The following is a 13,885-nucleotide window of genomic DNA, read 5'->3' on the forward strand; positions in this document are numbered from 1 at the left end:
AGATTCCTCGGTGGAAAAAAGCAGATGGCCCCTTCAGTGAGGCTCAGTCAACTCTATGATTATGGAAGAGTGGGGGACTCGAGATTGGGCAGACGCTGAGGAAGGAAGTGGAGATGATTTGAAAGGAAATCAAGCCCCCTCCCCTCTCTTAAGGCTTCATTTTGGAGACAATGAACTAAATTAAGGAATGTAAAACTCTAGCTCTTTGCTAGGCCCCAATGGAGCAGAAGGAGCTGGGGACCAATAGGCCTTTGGAAGGATCGGGAATGGGGTTAGAGGTGAGCACTGGCCCTGACTGCCTTTCTGCTTCAGTTCCCAGGAGTGGGGGTGGGGTCCAAGCCTGAGAAACAGTTTATACCTGAAGCAACCTACCTTCTCTCTCAGGGTCAGCAATTCTTTAAGGGGTCTAGGTCCCCTGGAGTAAACAAGAAATCTGCCACAACTTTAGGCCTGAAGATTCAGCTTTTTATCTCATCAATGTACATTTTACTCTAACAGTCTAATGGGCTCATACTCTTCACCCCCTACCCAAGTCCTTTCCCCTTCTCAACCAGCCCAGGCTATGGGCATCTCATCTGCCCTAGGGGTGGAAAGTCACCAGGCACAAAGGTGACTCAAAGAGGGGATGGCACTGTGGCTGTCCCATGAAGTACTTAGGATAGCACCAGCTCCTGCGGAGAGTCTGAAAATGAGGAAGCCCCGGGCAGGAGAGGCGGTGGACTGAGTCTCATTCAGGAACTCCTCTCCTGGGTCTCAGTCCCACTCAAGAGTCTGTTCTTTGGGCCTATCGCTGCCTGTCGGAGGAGCGGAAGGGCAGGGACCTTCAGATGGGGGACTCATTATTCCAGATCACACCCAGAGAGTATGCCTGCTGAACTCTCCTTTCCTGCAGGCTGTCGGGATACTTCCGGCCGCCGCTTCCCAACCCCTCTGTGATTCCAGGAGCGTGTGGAGGGGTTCTCTCTGGATGTGCCAGCCTGGAAGACAGAGGGCCAGTGCTGCTACCTGCAGCCACAAGATTCCACGACCATGTCCTCGTACTGTTTGTACACCACGTTGTTGGCAGAGTCAATGAAGAGGATGCTAATGGGGCTCAGCCGTGTGGGCACACAACAGGTGGGTGGTGTGGATTCAGGGTCCATAGAATTCATCAGGGTCTGGATGACTGCATGGTTTGTGGGCTCCAAGTGGGAGCGCAAGGGGAACTCGCATAGTCCTTCGCAGTGGAAGGCTTCATACTCAAGGGGTGCAATGATCCAGTCGTCCCAGCCCATGTCCTTGAAGTTGACATGCAAAGCCTTGCGACTGCAGCGAGCCTTGAGGTTCTTGCTGGGTCGCTTGCCCTGGCGATTGGCCAGTGGGGCCCGCCGTTTCCGCCGCTGGCTGAACAGGTATTCATACACAGTCTTGTCATCCTGGCCAGAGCGGGCCTTGATCTCGTTAAAGAACAGGTCCCGTTTCTTAGTACGACCAAACACCAGGAACAGGGCCTTCTCGTGGACCTGTCGGGCAGCGCGTTCAAAGCCCAGGCCGCGGAGGTCCACAGCCCGGCCCCGTTCCCAGGCCTCCAGCTCCAGGCACAGCTGCGCTGAGTTCTTAAAATTTCGGAAGAGTTTCCAGATGTCGAACACCTCCCAGCCAGACCCATCCAGGCCTGGCACGGAGCGCACATCCAGCAAGGCTGCCGGCTGCCGACCGCTGGGGCAGCTGGACAGCTTCAGCTGGGCAGCCCGCCCGCTACTGGGGACGGCTGGCTTGGCCATGTCCAAGGGCTTCTTCCGCAAGATCCGCAGTTCAGCCCCCAACAGCCCATCCTTCTCCAGAGCACTGATGTCAAACACGTACCTCTGCTTCCTGACAACAGGGCCTCGGTCATCTGGAGAAAATAGCCAGACGTCAATTCCTGTCACCTTACCACTGCAGCCTGCCACCTCTGGGCCTCCAGGGAGGACCCAGCTCTCTCCCACTCAAAAGAGATTTCTCTAACCTTTTCCCCACTATGGAGGAAGCCAACACCCAAACCACCAAGATCCCTTTTCCAAATGAAGGTAGGTGTGCCACTTCGTAGGATCTGAGTGCTCCCGCGGCTCGTGTTGAGGATATGTACATCAGCCTTATAACTGCCTTCTAGTGTTCCATGGACAACCATGGACACCCCATCCATGGTCCAGCATGATTACCTCCCATATGTAACACAGGTGGTATGTGCGTTTAAATTACCCACTTTTCCAGAGGAGGAAACAAGCCCAGAGTAAATTCGGGGATTCATTCCCTGTCATCTAGCTAGGGGAAAACAGAAATAGAACCGTAACCCAGAACTTTAATACTCCTTTCTGAGCTTCTTCCGCCTTAAGGATCTCAGCGTTCTTGTTTCGGGCAAGGCACAGAGTTGGGCAGTAAATGATTTAGGTAATACAGCAAATTAATAACAAAGCAAGTCTGTAATTCAACTTCCCTAGTTCCCAGTCTAACAATTTTGTGTACATGAGTGTTCCAGTTTGTGTGTGTGTGTGTGTGTGTGTGTGAGTGTGTGTATGTGCAATTGAGTTCATGGTTGAGTATAAGGTAATATATATGCTATTGGCATATGTAAGTACAGTTGAGCTTCTATGAATACTTGAAAAATGATGCTGTGTGTGTGTGTGTGCATGTATGTGATTCATTAACCATATGTGTAAAATATAAGGTTCTCTCTCTCTCTCTCTCTCTCTGTGTGTGTGTGTGTGTGTGTGTGTGTGTGTGTGTGTGTGAAACTCAGTGGTATCTCTGAATCAGCATGCCCTCCTTCCTAAACGCCAACATGCCATTAGGGAATATTCAAATATTGCTCTAGAAGGTAACTAATTAGGCCTTTAAACTCTCCATCTCCCCCTCCCCAAGCTCCCTTAGTGCTGGGGGGACACAAGGACTTATTTTATGAGCCCTAGAGGGGTCACAGCTTTCCCTGGCTGGGCAGGCAGCCAGGCCACCTCCCCCACCTCTGCCAGACCTGCTGCCTCTGTACCTCCCCCACCCCCTGTCATTCCCCTGCAGACCGGCTCTAATGAGGAGCCTCTCCCACTCTCTGGCCCCTCCCCCACCCTGCCAGCCAAAGTCCCAAGACTCAGAACCAGAGCCTGTGAACTTCAAGACACCTCGCCAGCTGCCAGCGGCCCAGCTAGCTCCGCACTGTGGCGAACCTGAGGCTCTGAGAAAGGAAGGGATTTGCTGAGAACACACAGCATGTCAGAGGAAGAGTTGAGCCAGTAACACTAGGTGGGCAGACCTCCCGAGAAGCAAGCAAGTATTCTCCCAGGTACTGATGAAAACGGCGTGTATTAGGATAGGACGAGAGGCGTTCACGTTTGAAGCGCTCGGACATCACCCAGTCCAATGCCCGTGTAGCATACATACAGGAAAACATACCCAGGGGAAAGGCGCTTTCTAGGGTTACAGTGTGAGTTAGACCCTGGGTCCGCTGTGACTCCAAGATGACACGCTTTCGGTATTCACAGATCCTACCCCTTGGCCCCCTCTCTGAGGGTAAAGTGGAAGACCCACAGGGACCTAAAGTTGCTTTCTGTCTGCTGTCTGAGGGAAACCTAGGGCGTAGAAACGTTAGCGTTGCAACCCACGCAAAGGTATGACCCAGTACTCAAGAGTGGATCTTGGATTCTAGTATCCAGCTGGCACATCTTAGCTCCTTTGGTGCCCATTCTGCACCTTGCAGAAGTTGGGCTTGGTGATCCCTAGGTGCCCCTAGTACTGGACTTGGTATGTATGAGATAAGTTCCAGACTCCCACCCTTGGCTGGATACACACACTGTCCCCCACCTGCACACTCCAGGACTTTGGAACTCCTGGGTCTGTGCAAATGCCCCTCCCTGCCACCCCACCCCCTCACCTTGCCCTTTGTCAATAAAGCTGGTGATGGTGTTGGCCAGGCCAGCCTCCAACTTCACGCTGCTGTTGCGTCCCTTTCTGTCAGCATCGGACAGCGTCCTGTACAGCGAGAGCATGTATTCATGGGGTGTGATGGGGGGTGGGCGGAACGGCTCCTTGGGCTCTCGAGGGGTCCCAGGCTCCCTGGTCTTCTTCAGCAGGAAGGAACTGGGGGCAGATCCTGCTTTTGCGGATGCTTTGCCCCCAGGAAGCTGTCCTTTTGGGGTTACAGTCCGTGCTGCAGCCTGCCTAGTTTGGGGAGGGGGTCCTGGCTTGGTTTCAGGCCCACCAGATCTGGGGGGCATCTTTCTGGGTTCATCCTTCTTGGGCTGTGTCTGCCCAGAGCTTCCCTTTGCCCTGGCATTGGTGGCCCCCCCACCATAGCTGTGACCCCCTGGCCTAAAGATGTTCCGGGCCAGGGGTGGCCTCTCCTTGGCCTCTGCTTTGGCCAACCCTGGCCTGGCCCCTGGGGGTCTCTGACCTAAGTCGGGGGCACCCAACACAGTGCAGATGAGTTCCAGGTCCAGCCAAGCCAGGTGCCAAAGCAAAAGAGTGAGGAGTTTGGGGAGTCTCATCCTCTGGCCAGCCGCTGACAGACACCACGGAGAAAGGCAGCGGCAGCGAAGGTGTCTCTGGCTTGGCAGGAAAAACCATGAAAGGAGTGGGTCTTCAGGAGCAGCGGGGGCGGCAGCAGCAGTAGCGGCAGCAGGCAGGGCTTTCTCCTCAGTCTGAGCGTCTTGAAGTCCGCCGGGCGTGTGTCTGTATCCAGTCCCATAGTGGAAACGCTCCCGTGTCCAGACGTGCACCGTCTCCAGTCAGCAGCTGAAAATAACTCGTTCTTGAAAGGAGAAAGCCGACCGCCCCCTTTCTCCCGCACAACTGACTGAGGGCTTGAAGGAGGCTTGTATAAGGCTGAGGGATTTTTCCAAGAAGGAAGAATGGCGTAATGCTGCCTGTGCGCTCCAGTTTTTTTTCCCTCTAATTTTGAATCCTTTCCAGTGAAAATACTTGCACACACACACACACACACACACACACACACACACACACAAACCTGCAGGTGCTCAGAAAAATCTTTTACAAACCTGAACTCAGGAATTGGAAACGGAATTCCAACCCAAACCAATTTAATTACTCTCTGATGTCATGCTGTCTAAATTCATTTAAGTGCGATATATTTATGTGAAAAAAATCACCGCTGCCCTTTGGAGGCCACGGCTCACGGGGGCTCTTGGCTCAGAGCCCCACAGCGGGACTCAGGCTTAGGGGGCCTCCCCATCCCAGAGCAGACTCAGGGGTCTTCACCTCCACCTCGTGCAGCAGCCCAGCCCACCACCCTGAACAGAGACGCTGAGGAGTGTGTTGCAGAGAATCTGCAGGCACTAAGCATACGAGCTAAGTTTTCAGTCAAGTCCTGGGATTGTCTATAAAGCAGTTTCAATCCCTCTGTCTAGTCTGGGACCTGGTGTGTGTGTGTGTGTCTGTGTGTGTGTGTGTGTGTGTGTTGTTGGGGGGGCAGCACAGATGGCAGCATTTACCCATAGTTTCTTTTATTTTAATAAACTTGTGACCCAGAAACAGAAAAAAAAAAAAAAAACAGTGCCCACTATACCACCCCCACCAAATGCCATTGGCTAAGCACTGCCATCCTGTAGCCCCTTGGTTGAAAACAGGTCCAGGGTGTTGTACTCAGCCACTATCCAGGCAAAGACCGCCAGTTTTCTTAGAAGAAATTGGCTGAGGCCAGAGGCAGGAGCTCCAGCCTGAGGCAGCAGCGACCCCTGCAGGAGGTTGGGAGAGCAAGTTCTCATGGGCTGCTTTTCTATTAGCTGGTGAAGAAAACTGAATTTCTGCTCAACTCAAGAGTGCCCCTCTCCTTCCTTTTCTTCTTTTTTAAAGAAGGTCTCATGTAACCCAAGCTGGCCTCAAACTCCCCATGTACCCAAGGCTGGCCTTGAACTCCTGATCCTACACCTACCAGACCCTGAGATTACAGGCATGGGCCACCACCTAGCTTCAGGGGTTTCCGTAAAGTGCCTTGCTAAAGTACTTAAACACTCTCCCTGTGGAGAACCGCGTTAGAGAGCCAGAGGCAACTTACTCAGGGTCATGGAGAAGGGGGAGGAGCTTCACATGGAATAGCTTCATGTGGTGGTGATGGGGATGAAACCCCAGGCCTCCCTCGAGCTTAGTAGGCAAACTATCCGCCGCAGAGCTTCACCCCTAGTCCAAATTCTCTTCCTTTCCTTTTCTTGCGAGAGAGTCTCCTGTAGCAAAAGCTGGCGTTGGACTTACAATGTTAGCTGAGGCTGTCCTTGAAGGCCTGATCCTCCTACCTCCACTTCCGTGGTTACAGAGGGGGATTACAGAACTGTACCACCTACTCTAGCCTTCCTTATTAATCCTCCACTCTTGGAGCTGACCTAACAGATCCATTCATACGCTAAAGCTGGTTTCTAGAAACTCTCTGCTGGAGACGAGGCATGTAACTCAGGAGTCCAGTGCATGGTTAGCACGCACAAAGCCCTCACCAAGACAACACCAAACAAAGTCCTCGCTCTGGAAAGCTAAGTGGCTGCAAGTCCTTTTTCATTTTCTTTCTTTCTTTTTTAAATATTTGATTTGTTTATGTGTAGGTGTAGAAAGAGAGTGCTGGAGGAGACCAGAAAAGGGTATTAGGTCCGCTGGAGCTGCAGTGACTGGCAGATGTGAGCCACCCTGACTTGGGTGCTGGGAGCAGAATGCTGTCCTTCCCAAGAGCAGAAAGCACTCTTTTTCCATAATGTTGCTCCTGGTTCACTGACTCAGCCACTCCAAGCTTCACTGATAGCTCCGAGGGGCCCACCTCAAAGGACCAAGGCATCACCTGCTTACTTCAGGGAGTTTGGAGAATGGCTTGACTCCTTACAGCCTCTCAGGTCATCCAGGTCCATCCCTCTTGTCTTTACTTCTGGCTTGTCTTCTTTTACGGTCCTCTCTGGCATCTTCCTCCTACAGACTCTGTCCCTGTCCTCCTCACCCTTTTACCTGCTACAATTAATTCCTTTAGAACTGACTTCTTGGCCTCCAGGATCTCTCAGTCCCAATCCTGCCCCTGAATGAGAGCTGACCCATGTGCCGACTGCTACACAAAGCCAACCCTTACTCCCCAGGAAAAGCACCAAGCTCCCAGACAGCCACCACTCCCCTGCTGGGCTTCTTTCTGCTCTGAGTTCAAATCCATTCATCCTCAGCCTCTGCCCCCATCGCCAACACGGGTCAGGTTTTCCAGTCTGTGTGCTTTTTTCATAGTTTTAGTTTAACTGAATTCCTTATGCCTATCATAATTTATGTACATATCTGTCTATCCCATTAGATTATAACTACACTGTACCATATTTGTCTTTCAATTATTCCCAGGGCTTGGCACAGAGCCCAGCACACAGCAGATTCTCAGTGTGTGTCGTATGAATGACTCTGAAACTGGCCCTTTTAAAGAAACACCAGCATTTTCTTTTTTATCATTTCTTTTTTAAAATTAGAATAAGTAATGGGTTTCATTATGATATTTTCATGCATGCATATTATTACACTGTGGTCATATTCACTCTCCTGTCACCTCCCACAACCCAGACTCCTTCTTCCACCCAAGTACCCTTTCTTTTCTCCTGTTATATCTCTAGACACTTAAATATACAATTTCTGCATATGAAGGGAATAATGTGATGTTCATGTCCCACCCCGACTCCTGTTAGCTTCCTGTTCCCACGTCTCCTCATCGGTCCCTTCATCCTCTTAGTAGCCACTGGTCCCTCTTCTACTTTCAGGCCATCTATATAAATCTAGATGCTAACATAAGAGAAGGCCTGTGCTATTTGTCTTGCTAAGTCTGAAAAGCCGTCATCCCTAACGTAGCCTACCTTTTCTACTGGACTTCGAGTCCCTAAAAGGGAGAGCTGCTGTCTTGCTACTAAGTATTTTCGAAGCTCTATCAACTGAATAAATAAAGCTGTGAAGGAGTTGATACAGACATCCAATACGTGGTGTGTGATAAAGATCGAGGCTTCTGTAGACAGACCTGGATCTGCGTCATGGTGGTTCTGCTAGTTATACATTATGTGATCTCGGAGAGCCTTCCCACCACTCTGCAGCTCTGATTAGGTGTGATGACAGTACTGTCCCACAAAATGCTCTGTGGGTATTCAGTGGAATGGATTATTAAAAACCTGAGAAGGCTGGGCGGTGGTGGCGCACACCTTTAATCCCAGCACTCGGGAGGCAGAGCCAGGCGGATCTCTGTGAGTTCGAGGCCAGCCTGGACCACCAAGTGAGTTCCAGGAAAGGTGCAAAGCTACACAGAGAAACCCTGTCTCAAAAAACAAAACAAAAAAAAAAACCTGAGAAGATGGCTGGAGAGATGGGTCGGTGGGTTAAAGGTGCCCGCCACCTAGTCTGACAACCTGAGTTTGATCCCCAGATCCCACAAAAGAGAAGGAGAAAACAGAACCAACTCTCAGAAGCGGCCGAGTTCCCCACCTCTCTGAGCACATGCACACCTACATACAAAATACAATGTACTTTTTAAAAACTCTGACCAATGTTAATAACAGCTACCCCTTCTGAGGACATTTTCTTCATCAGACACTGGCCTTTGTCTTCCATTACTGTTAAACCTTACTTCATAACCATGCCCCACTCTGAACAACATTTTAACCTCCTTCCTTTGTTTTACAGATAAATTAACAGTTTAAGCTACTCTTTAAAATTATTTCTTTGTATTGTATCTGTGTCTGTGTGTGTGAACATGTGTGTTTGGTGCCCTTGGAGGCCAGAAGAGGCCGATGAATCCCCTGGAGCTCAAGTTGTAGGCAATTGTGGGATTGATGTGAGTGCTGAGAACTGAACTCAGTACTCTCCAAAAGCAGGAAGTACTCTTAACTGCTGAGCCATCTCTCCAGCCCAGCTTAAAAACTTATTTATTGTTATTATGTATGTGTATGCATGGGTGAGTGAGCCCCACCACGAATAAGGGGAGTCAGCGAACACCTTTGTGGAGTCCATTTTCTCCTTTGGCCTTTCCTGGGGTTCAGGATTGAACTTTTGTGGCAAGCACCTTCATCCCCCAGGCTGTCTCACTACCCCAAGTTACTTTTGAAGTCTAGTTCCTGCTTTTCCACTTGTTTATTGTTTTTGTTTTATTTTTTTCAAGACATGGTTTCTCTGTAGCCCTGGCTGTCTTGGAACTCATTTTGTAGACCAGGCTGGCTTCAAACTCAGAGATCAGCCTGCCTCTACCTCCGGAGTGCTGGGATTAAAGGTGTGTGCCTTGACCACCACCTGGCAAAACTGAACTCTTGATTCTCCTTCCTCTACTCCCTGCATGCTGGGATTGCAGGTGTGTACTACCACAACATCCTTTTACCAATAAAATTACATTTACAATTTTTATTTCTCTCTTTTCTTTTCTTTTCTTTTCTTTCTTTCTTTTTTTTTCTTTTCTTTTTAGAGCAGATCTCAACTATGTAGCTCTGGCTTGTCCTGGAACTCACTATGTAGACCAGGCTAGCCTCCAACTCACAAAGATCCACCTGCCTCTGCCTCCTGGGTACTGGGATCAAGGTCTAGCTTAAATTTTATTTCTATTTGCATATCGTGGCACACGGAGGTCAGAGGACAACGGGGGGGGGGGGGGGGCTGGTTCTCTTCTTCTTTTTTTTTTTTTTTTTTTTTAAAGATTTATTTATTTATTTTGTATACAGCATGTATGACCAGAAGAGGGCACTAGATCTCATTACAGATGGTTGTGAGCCACCATGTGGTTGCTGGGAATTGAACTCAGGACCTCTGGAAGAGCAGCCAGTGCTCTTAACCTCTGAGCCATCTCTCCAGCCCTGGTTCTCTTCTTCTACCACATGGGTCTCCAGGATCAAACTCAGATCATCAGGTTGGCAGAAGCATCTTTATCTACTGAGGCACCTCAACGGTCCTTTTCAACATGTTATACCAGGAATCTTGCTCTAGAATGTGACCATAAATGACAAGGTGGTGTGGCGTGGACATTAGGGAATTTAACTTTCAGTCAAGAACTCACCCAATGGTCTGGAACTTGGAGGACCTGGAGGAGTCTCAGACAGGGCCTATTGTCTGAGGACCAGGAGACTCCCAGGAGTCGGGTAGGAGCAAGGAAAAAAACTCCTCTGAATCTGGATGGAAGGCCCTCTCCAGGGAGGAGCCCAGAGTTCCTGCCTGGCTCTTACTATAAAGGTGACTAATCACTTTGGTCCCCTCTGGTAATTGCAACCAGATGCTGCTGCTGGCTACGCTTCAGTCCCGACATGTTTAATTACTGGGACACAGAGTCTCTGGGTCCCCTGTGGCTCCTTCCCTCCCCCATTCCTGTCAGCAATATTAATGTCAAACCCAAGGTAGAGGATGGGAGCCTTGGGAAGCCACTGGCATGGAAATAATCTTTGCAGGCCCTTCCACTATGTAAAGTCTTTAACTTCTTTAAATATTTCCCCATCCATTATCTCATTGGCACCTCACAAAACATCCTTATAAAGCCAGTAAGCCCAAGTCTTACTAGACAAGCAAAGGGTGAACTGCAGAATAATATAATCCCTTGTTTTATTCAAGCACTTAGGAAGTTTCAAAGGCATTTCATATTCCTTATGTTCTCTCAGCCTCCTGAGATCTCAAGTCAGACCAGCACAGCACAGTAGCTGAGAGATGGACTCAGGGACAGTACAGCACAGTTTGTGTCCCGGCTCGGCCACTTGCCAGTTGACTGGCCTTGAGTATTCATGCATTATTTGTTTAATTATGAGCACTGGCTATATAGCAATGAACAAGACACCAAAGTCTGTGTTCAAATTCTGATGAAAGAGACAAATAAATGCACAGTTCAAGGGAATTCCAATTGCTGTGTAGGAGACAAAACACTTGACATAGTATCTGTTTGAGTAAGGAGTGTCTCACTGAAGGGTGGTGTTTCAGCAGAGACTGAGATGCCAGGAGGTCTACTGAGGTCTGGGGGGATGATCACTCCAGATGGAGGGTGCAGCAAATGCCAAGGCCCCAAGGTAGGAATGTGCTGAACACAAATGAGAAACCAAGGAAAGCTGGTGTTGGCAAAGCAGAGGGAGCCAGGGCGGGTGTAGAGATGACTGTGAGTCACGTGGGAGATCAAGGCAGACATGTCAGAACTCTATCAGTGTGGCTTCGTAAGCCATGAACAGTGAGTTCAGTTTTATTTGTAGTGCATTGGAGAATCAAGCATAGGATTACAAATATGAAACTACCAACCTTCAAATAAACCCCAGAGCCTTAATTCACCAACTGTGTGATCTCAATTAAACTATTTTTCTAGCCCTTTTTGTTTAGGATTTATTTATTTATTATGTATGCAGTGTTCCGCCTGCATATATGCCTGCACGCCAGAAGAGGGCACCAGACCTCATTACAGATGGTTGTGAGCCACCATGTGGTTGCTGGGAATTGAACCAGGTCCTCTGGAAGAACAGCCAGTGCGCTTAACCTCTGAGCCATCTCTCCAGCCCTCAAATTATTTAATCTCACTGTACCTCAGTTTAGTAATATTATACGACGACGACGACAACAACAATGACAACCACGATGATGATGATGATGATGATGATGATGATAATAAAATCTTTTGGGGGCTGGAGAAATGGCTCAGTGGTTAAGAATAGGTACTGCCGGGCAGTGGTGGCGCATGCCTTTAATCCAGCACTGGGGAAGACAGAGCCAAGTAGATCTCTGCGAGTTCGAGGCCAGCCTGGACTACCAAGTGAGTTCCAGGACAGGCACCAAAACTACACAGAGAAACTCTGTCTCCAAAAAAAACAAAACAAAACAAAAACATGAACAAGAACAAAAAAGAATAGGTACTGTTCTCCCAAAGGCCCTGAGTTCAGTTCCCAGCAACCACATGAGTGGTTCACAAGTACCTATAACTCCAGCTCCAGAGGGGCTGACACCCTTTTCTTGACTCCTCAGGCACACCACACACACACACTTATAAATAAAATAAGTACTTTTAAAAATGAAGTATGGCTGAACATGGTGATATATTCCTTTAATCCCAGCACTCAGGAGGCAGAGGCAGGTGGATCTCTGAGTTCAAGGCCAGCCTGGTCTACAGATCAAGTACCATGACAGTCAGGGCTACACAGAGAAAATCTGTCTCAAAAACAAAAGCAAAATAATAAAGGAAAGAAGGATGGAAGGAAGAAAAAAGAAAGAGGTGTGGTGTGTGGTATGGAGGTGCATGCCTGTAACATCTGGACCAGGTGTTTTTAGGTTCTTGGGCTTTTTCTTTTTCTTTCTTTCTTTCTTTTTTTTTTTTTTCAGACAGGGTTTCTTTGTGTAACAGCTCTGGCTGTCCTGGAGCTCGCTTTATAGACCAGGCTGGCCTTGAACTCACAAAGATACACCTGTCTCTGCCTCCCGAGTGCTGGGATTAAAGGTGTGTGCCACCTCCACCCAGCTCCAACCTTCTCTTAACTACTTCTCAAAGAGATCTGGTGCCCTCTTCTGGCTTTCAAGGGCATTGCATGAGGTAGTACATATACATAGACTCTCTCTCTCTCTCTCTCTCTCTCTCTCTCTCTCTCTCTCTCTCTCTCACACACACACACACACACACACACACACACACACACACACACACATTAAAAAAAAGAAACAAAAAAAATTAAGTTGTCCTGGCATAGTGGTGTGAGACAAGAGGATCCCAAGCTGGAGACGAGTCTATATAGTTGACACAATATCTTAAAGAAAGACAGAAAATCCTACCCTCCGACCCCCCACTCGAAGCTCTTATCTCAGAGGTAACAGTTAGGGACCTGGAAACTTTCTAGCGTTTCTCTTTTGAGAAAGGATACTGTGTATCCCAGGCTGGCCTCAGAGTCCAGCTGGTCTTGAACAGGAGGTTATCATGCTGCCCTTACTGCTGGGATTAATGGCAAGGCCACCATACTCGGCTTCTTGCCATTCTTGAGCTCAGAAACCTCAAATCCTTGCTGGATATTCCATTCCTACCTTCCATTCCTACCATCCTCCTTCCAAGGAGAACACTGAGGTGATTGTCCTTTGGGAGTAAGACACGATAGAGGAGTTATCAGCACCGTGGACCGATAGCAGGGGCTCTAAGGAAAGCTCGGGTACACTATACCGAGTGAGGGAGTCCCTTCTCATAGGTCTCAGAGGAAAGGAGAAGGTTCCATAGCAGGAGCTGGCAGCTGCCATGTCTGTGATTGCTAGGTGGCATGCGAGAGAAGAAGATAGGGAAATGGGGAGGAGGACATCTAGTTGAGGGGTACCCATTGTACAGGTCAGGGTACGTGTCACCACTGGTAGCCCTGGCAACCCAGTCTGTGAACTTCCCTGGGGAGGTGAGAATGGTACCAGTCAGACTCTTGGAATCAGGGCACCTGGCAAGTCAGTTTATAGACTCACAGACAGGCTCTCCAGCAGGGATCCCAGAACCAACCATGAGGATAGAGACAGAGAGTGCTGTAGATAGGCACAGCTGGAGCACTGTATGGTCTGGGATTTTAATGATTCAATCTCCCAAATCAGGCATAGTGATGTAAGCCTGTAATCCCAGCACTCGGGAAGCTGAGGCAGGAGGATCATGAGTTTAAGGTCAGCTTGGACCACATACTAAGACTTTGTCTAACACATAAAACAAACGGGCTGGTGAGATGGCCCCTGGATAAAAGTGCACGACACTTAGCATGATGGCTTAAATTCAATCCTCGGAACCCACAAAAAGCTGGATGCAGCGGCTAGGGTATGTAATCCCAGCACTCCAGCAGAAAGACAGGAGGCGGAGACAGGGGAATCACTGACAAGCTCCCAGCCAGCAGCCTACAAAACACAGCACCGCAGCAGAAACACGAGAGACTGTCTCAGCAAGAATGAGAGAATGGGCTCCAGAAAAGTTGTGTTCCGACCTCTA

General features: G+C 49.1%; 1 protein-coding gene across 1 annotated transcript; it reads right to left on the reverse strand.

The window, feature by feature from the left end:
* Nucleotides 1-443: 443 nt before the first annotated feature.
* Gdf5 (growth differentiation factor 5) lies at nt 444-4,845 on the reverse strand. Its single transcript, XM_059259708.1, has 2 exons — nt 3,884-4,845; nt 444-1,876 (listed from the first exon to the last, which is right to left on the reverse strand). The coding sequence occupies exons 1-2, from the start codon at nt 4,494-4,496 to the stop codon at nt 1,002-1,004; spliced, it is 1,488 nt and encodes a 495-aa protein (XP_059115691.1). The 5' UTR covers nt 4,497-4,845; the 3' UTR covers nt 444-1,001.
* Between the last annotated feature and the right edge of the window lie 9,040 nt (nt 4,846-13,885).

This window comes from Peromyscus eremicus, chromosome 4 (assembly GCF_949786415.1).
Source record: "Peromyscus eremicus chromosome 4, PerEre_H2_v1, whole genome shotgun sequence".
NCBI lineage: Eukaryota > Metazoa > Chordata > Mammalia > Rodentia > Cricetidae > Peromyscus > Peromyscus eremicus.